Source organism: Kryptolebias marmoratus, linkage group LG10 (genome assembly GCF_001649575.2).
Source record: "Kryptolebias marmoratus isolate JLee-2015 linkage group LG10, ASM164957v2, whole genome shotgun sequence".
Classification (NCBI taxonomy): domain Eukaryota; kingdom Metazoa; phylum Chordata; class Actinopteri; order Cyprinodontiformes; family Rivulidae; genus Kryptolebias; species Kryptolebias marmoratus.
This window is the reverse complement of record NC_051439.1, coordinates 20737732-20744498: the sequence shown is the minus strand read 5'-3', so window position 1 is coordinate 20744498 and position 6767 is coordinate 20737732. Positions and strand designations below refer to the sequence as shown.

The 6767-nt window shown below is 46.3% G+C and overlaps 1 protein-coding gene across 1 annotated transcript in view; it reads right to left on the bottom strand.

Annotated features, from left to right (window-relative positions):
* Positions 1–6322, bottom strand: part of LOC108247017 (glutamyl aminopeptidase) — a 14161-nt gene extending 7839 nt beyond the window's left edge. The window contains exons 1-12 of the mRNA XM_017434851.3: positions 5536–6322; positions 5115–5256; positions 4380–4514; positions 4179–4299; positions 3746–3900; positions 2796–2909; positions 2580–2714; positions 1495–1560; positions 1341–1406; positions 1096–1256; positions 898–980; positions 362–498 (exon numbers count right to left, since the gene is read on the bottom strand). Coding sequence (XP_017290340.1) covers positions 362–498; positions 898–980; positions 1096–1256; positions 1341–1406; positions 1495–1560; positions 2580–2714; positions 2796–2909; positions 3746–3900; positions 4179–4299; positions 4380–4514; positions 5115–5256; positions 5536–6143 — 1923 coding nt within the window. The 5' untranslated portion in view covers positions 6144–6322. The remainder of the gene's footprint in view (positions 1–361; positions 499–897; positions 981–1095; positions 1257–1340; positions 1407–1494; positions 1561–2579; positions 2715–2795; positions 2910–3745; positions 3901–4178; positions 4300–4379; positions 4515–5114; positions 5257–5535) is intronic.
* Between the last annotated feature and the right edge of the window lie 445 nt (positions 6323–6767).

Sequence of the window (6767 nt, the reverse complement as noted above, 5' to 3'; positions counted from 1 at the left end):
AAAGAAAAAAGCAGAATTTCAAAGAGTTGAACACAGCTCCATTCATTTTCAATGAGAAAAAATGGCAGAAAAAGCTAAATATCTGAAACAGCCGAAATTTCACCAGTACCAAAAGTCATAGCTGGAATGGCATTAATGAGCTGAACGTTTTGATATATGAATGGTTGAAATAGCTGAAAAATTGTGGAAGGAGATAGGTGCCGAAAAACGTACGGAATAGTGAAAGAAGAATAGATAATAGATAATAGATAATAAAGAGAAACAGGAAAACAATGGTGTGAATGAGGGCTGCGTCAGGAAAGCTGTGAAACGACCTGAAACCTGCAGCTAAAATCTGAAACTGATCTGAGGCCAGCCGTACCAAGTGGTTGGTTTGAAGCTGCTGGCTGATGGCGGTCCACATGTCGTCGTCATAATTGACTCTGTAGAATCCCATATGGTCGTCATTGACCTTCAGCAGCCCGTCCTCTACGGCCGAGTAGTCACTGACGACAAGCTCTGAAAAACAAGTCAGGGCTACTAGTTATAACCACTAGTTATTACCCGTTTTATTGTTTTACTCGTTGAAAAGGTGTCTGAAAACTATGAATCAATCAACAAAAGACCTAAAAACAGGAAACCTGACTGCATACAAGCAGTTTATACGTCACTTTCTCAGTCTTCCCTTAAACCAGATGAGTGATTAATTAAAGGTGAAGCATGATGCTGTCGCCACCGTGCTTCGTTGTGGCGGTAATGTTCTCGAGGCGGCGTAAGGAACTGCACCAGCGACGGGAATAAGAAGCTGCGCTGTGATACAGTTCTTATGAACAACTTCTGTCCAAGTCGCTCTTATTCAACGTGTTCGGCGCCCTCACAGGAGAAGTGACGCCAGCAGCTTGATTTTGGACATTGTACCTGCAGTTTCCTTGTCAAACATCGTTGTCGTATTCTTCCCGCTTTTCACGGAATGCCATTTGACTGGAATTGTCCACTTGTACCTGCGGCACAAACACATTAACGCACTCACTTACGCCACAAAATTAGAAATGGAGCTTCGTAGACGTCTAGGTCTATCTAACAGATAATGACACAAGAAACACAAAGAAAGCTCACTCAAAAGGTGAAGGAGGCTTGCTGGCGTCAGCTAAAGGGTCCAGGAGGAACCGTTTTTGGCTCAGTTTGGCTTCGACCCCGGAGATGGTCATATCCATGACGGGGTAGCCCATCTGTTTGGTCCAGGTGTCCATGACCTCTTCAACAGGCAACCCACTCACCTGGGAACGAAAAACCCAAACTTTCAACTCTACCTCCGTCTCTTATCTCTCTGTCTCATCGTGAATGGTTTAAAGCCGACGCACGTCAGTGAGAGATCTCCAGAAGTCGGACGTTTTGGCGTTCGTGAAGTTGAAGTCTCGTAAATATTTCTGCAGACAGAAGAACAGACAGAACAGTCATCGCTCAGCGGCCGGCAGAGGAAACGTCAACCAAACCAGCTGAATGTCTGAAGCCCACCCTGCAGCCGTCCCTGAACGTCTCTCTGCCCATCCAGTCCTCCAGCATCCTGAGGACAGACGCTCCCTGGAAAATGGTGGACAGTCAGAAGGAAGGACACGGCAATTCTACAGAATCAAACTTTATACTTTATGCTCGGCACCATTTGTAACACTCCAAATGGAAGAAAGAACTAAAATCAGAACTCTAGACTAACATTTCTGATACTATTAACAAAAAATAATACAAGAACCATCAAATTTAGGAGAACTTTGCTTACATTACTAATAATTAGTAAATTTTGTGTTTTTTTAAAGGTCAGTCGGATGTAGCCGCCCTAAATGGGTTGTTACCAACAGTTAATCAGTTGGAGATGTTAAATCCAATTAGTAATTTCTCTAAGTTTCTTTAAAATCCCTTCAGGGGTTTGAGTACAGTGGCCCTGAAGTTCAAACCGCCTCAACAAATCACTCAACACAACGACATTGACCTGCCTGGACAGGTGGGCGCCGGTGGGAAACATGGGACATCACCGATTGGCTTTGGGACAGGAAGTTATTCTGCCTGCAGCGCGTTTTGGAAATGTTACCAGAGACCCAAACGAAGCTGTAGCTGCTGCTATCCAAGAATATTTGGAGACGAGGTGAAACAGGAAACGCTCGGGTCCAATCACCAAATTTCATGTTGAAAAGCCAAACGTTGTCCCATCAGTGATGTCTCATGTTTCCCACTGGCGCCTACCTGTTCCGGCAGGTTAACGTTGTTGTGTTTTTTAATTTGTTGATGTGGTTTAAACTTCAGGGCCGCCATATTTGAGAGATATTTTGGATGCAAACACAGCCACAGATGAGCAAAAATGTTCACTGGAGGCAAATGTAGAAGATAAGCAGCTGAGATATGTTTATCCAAAACACACCGGTGCACCTGGTTGTAAAAGTCTGTCTCTAAAAATGGCCATAAAATGCAACAAACTGGTCGGTCTGGAGTCCCGATAAGATTAGAGCAATAAATGACACTGGATTGATGCTGGTGTCGTGTTCTTCAGGTCAGCTGGGTATAGAAATAGATCGTAGGTGCAGGTGCAGAACTCTTATCTTGTTTCACACCTTGCTGTAGGAGATGGTGTCAAACACCGAGGTGATTTCTGCCGGACTCGACACGTTCACAATGATCGGATGGGAGGAGACGAGGCCGTCAGTCACCATGACAGGAAGCACATCGTTGATGATCATGATGTCTCTCTGCGGAACCACAGGAGGACACGTGTTGTTCCTTCAGAGCCACCGACTGTCGGATGTTTGTGTGTTTGAAGCAGAGCTCACCATGTCCCAGGAGGGCTTCGCCTCCTCCACGCCTATGTACTCAAAGAAACTGGCAAAGCCCTCATTGAGCCAGAGGTCGTCCCACCAATCCATGGTGACGATGTTCCCAAACCACTGCAAGAGAGGAATGATAGACGGGGAGGATTAACCTGCTGATGGTTCAGTGTCATTGTTTGTAATGTGGCTAAAACATCATTTTCATTTGCACAAAGGAACTACGAAACAAATGAAATTCTGGCGTTTCATGAGATTTCGTGTTGCGAGTCCAAATTTCTGATCCGTCCACCCATTTTCTGCCGCTTTATCCCACGTTGTGTTGTGGAGAAAACAGGACCAGGAGGAAGCCCAGATGTCATCCCTGTGGGATCCCAAGACGTTCCGAGTCCAGAAAGGGTCTCCAACCAGGAGGATGGGCCTGGAAAACTCCCAGGAAGCCCAAACCGCCTCAGTTTTTGTGTTTGTGTTTATTAGTAACACTTTGTTTTAGATTTAGGGATCATTTCCGAGCTGAGTATCTGCTTCAGTTTGCCGTCATTGTTTCCTGTGACCTCACAGCCGTCGTTCATCTGCTGCTTTTTCCTCCCGTCACTCAAATGAAAGCCAGACCGTTCCTCCCGAATTCAAGGCTTCCCATCAACGATCGCAGGGTAGTTTTGTTGGCACTTCAGGGGCTCCATATAATTCCTTCCTTTTTTTTTTGTATCACATCATCTAAATCTAAATTTTCTTTTTCGAGCATGTGTTCTGCTTGTCCACTTTCATAATCCTCTCTGGCATCCGTGCGTTCATGACTTACCCATTAAGGTTCATTGCCCCGGTCATGTGAGGCTGCTTTCCTTCAAGTCATAAACAACCAGGAAGGACCCATAAATCCCGTAACTTCATTTCATAAAGCCTTACAAACTCTCACCAGATACCTTATCTTCTCTAAGCATCAAATAAGTGGTTACCTGGTGAACCAGTTCGTGGGCGATGACGCTGGCCACCCGCTGCTTGTTGGAGGACGACGACTGGTTCTCGTCGTACAGCAGGTTGGTCTCCCTGTAGGTGATCAGACCCCAGTTCTCCATGGCACCGGTCCCAAAGTCAGGGATGGCTATCTTATCTGGATCAGAGCAGCACACAGAGTTCTCTGAAGAGACCGCGCAGAAAAAGTTTTACTGACAGAGAGGTCTTGATAACCAGATGGGATGATAGTCGATGATGGTATCGTCCTCCAATACGACGGACTCTGTAGCTAAAACTTAGCGTGGTAGTAGGTGCCTGTAACTCAGTCAGTTTTACAGATGTGGAGCTAAAATCTGGTGTGGCAGCAGCTGAGCGTCATTCATAAATAATCGAACATTTATTGACCGTGTTTCCACGAAAAGTCCTGAATCCTACCGAGCTTTGAGATGGAGTATGGCATGTTGAAATACCACTCAAAGTAGTCGAAGATGATCTTGGTCGTGTTTGCTGCAAACTCTGCTGTGGCCAACTGACTCGGCTGGGCGTAGATTCTCAGCTGCAGGGAAAACAGGCCAGAATTAGACGATAAGTTACCGTTTTTACAGTTTGATAGTGACCCGTTTTCAGTGAACTTACAGGAATGCCACTGGCAGAGGTCCTCTCCACATACTTAAACTGGTGCACGGCGAAACAAACCAAGTAGGTGCTCATCGGGACGGACTTCTGGAAGGAGGTTTTCACTTTGCCGTCGGGAAGTTTTTCAGGCTCACCCTGGGCAAAGAAAGCAAAAGGCTAACGAGTTCAAATTAAAATAAAAATAAAATAAATTCAACAAAGAAGACAAAACAATCTAGTGCAAAGAAAATGCTAAAAAACTAAAATTGGGGTTACATTCTGCATGTTGCCAGTAGTTTAGCTTGTGGAAAGACATTAATATATATTTTTGTGGAGAAATGTCTTTAACCAAATGGACGGATATTAAATTTTCCTTCAGAAATGGGGGGTGAGGAGTCTCATTCATTGATGAACCAACTCCATTTAGGTTGCCTGTTTTGATCCCATGTGATCATTTGACAATGTAAACCCAGCTCGGACCTTCATATAAACTCAAATTAATGTTGTGGACCCAAGCAGACCCCAATAAGACGCCCAATGTGTCCCCAAGAACTTATGATTGATGTTAGTTGGGTCAAAATGGACATGAGATTAAACCTCAGTAACATCTTAGTGTTACTGATGTCAAAGTTGTGCTGTTTGTACGTTCATGCTGTTGACTTTACTGCTGATTTAACAAGAAACACTCCGATAATTCTTATAGATTCCTCAAATACCACAACAGCTGAAGTTTCTGGTGTCTGATTCAAATCCTACCTCTTGAGGCATATTGGACAGAGCACCGTATGTGTTGTCATGAGTGATGGAGATCTTATACGTGGCTTTCTTGTTGGGTTCGTCAAAGCAGGGGAAAGACTTCCGGGCGTCCGTTGGCTCATGATCGGTTGCAGCGATCTTCCTGTTGAGAAAAAAAACAAATAAAATTGCAGGAAATGGATCGTTCTTCAGCTGTATGTCAGATTTTCATGGTGGGGTGACAAAAGGACCCAAGCATGCAGACTCAAACACATGGAGTACAAGTGAACCACAGATAGGATTTAACAAGTTAAACAAAAAGCTGACAAGGCAGAAAAGCAACAACTGCAAGAAACAATAAAACCCTACAGATGAAAAATCTGCTGACAGAACAGGAAGCAAACAAGTGCGCCATTTTGACAGCAGGACTGTCCGAGCTTACTTGGTGACCCCCTCCTCTGTGTAGACGACCTTGTAGAATCCCACCAAAGAGCCGTTGAGCCAGCCCTGGAAGTCCAGACTGAGGAGGTACAGCTCTCCTGCTCCGGAGGCCGGCAGCTCCTCCGCCGCCTCCACCACCACGTACTGCTCAGGTTTGTATTCAAAGCAGCGCTTCACCTCCACCTCCCTCTGCTTCCCCTGCCTGTCCAGCACCTTCAGCCTGGGCATGGCGCTGACGAACGTCTCCCTGATGTGCAGCCACAGGTGACGGGTGGGTTCAGTGACCTCCACCTGGATGTCCACGGTGCCCGTGTAGGTGTCATCGACCATGTTCGGCGCCAGGTGCAGGTCGTAGTGGAGCGGTTTTACATAGTCAGGCAGACGGAAATTCTTCCAGCCCCCGCTGGAGTCAGAGGACGGCTGGCAGGGCCCTCTGCCTGGTGTTGGGGGCTGCGTGGGTTCTGCTGAGGATGAGGTGGACCTACTGAGGCCCACCCCCAAACCCACAGCCAAGGAGCAAACCACCACGGTCACACAGATGATGACTGCGTGCTTCCCTCGAATGCAGTAACGCTTCTCGCTCCCCTCGTACTCGAAGCTCTCAGGCATCCTGACTGCCCAACCTGAAAACTTCTCCGGTCCGAAGCTGTAAATCTGACCTGGAGTCCGAGCCGCAGGGTTTCTTTTGGCTCCTACGGTATTTAGATTAGCTGCGAGCGAGCTGAATCGAAGCCCGACTCCTGTGGTGCTGAAGGGAGGAGAGAGAGGAAAGAGGAGGAGAAGTGACGAGACTTCACACTTTCACACAGGTTTAGTCTGTCCTTGATTATGTTAACACGCCTCTTTCTGTTAAAGACACACCATCTGCCTGTAAATCAGAAGCTAAAGTTCAACTTCCATCCATGTTGGGTCATAAAGCCGCAACAAGAACAAAAACAGAGGCTGACGACTGCCAAAAAGTTCTTGGATGGAATCCGCCTGGCCGATGGTGGATACCAAAGGAACACGGCGCCATGACCTCATGTTCATCATGACTGCAACAGAAACGTGAGAACTGCAAACCAAAACAAGACACGGATTCCTGATCGTTTTGGCCGCAGCACCTGATTATCACATTACTGTAGCATTTACTCCCAGGATTACAACACAAGTTGCTGAATAACACGCCGTTTTTAGTTCCTGGAAACCATTAAAAAATGCTGCATGTAGGCTTTCTGTAGTGGTTTCAGATGT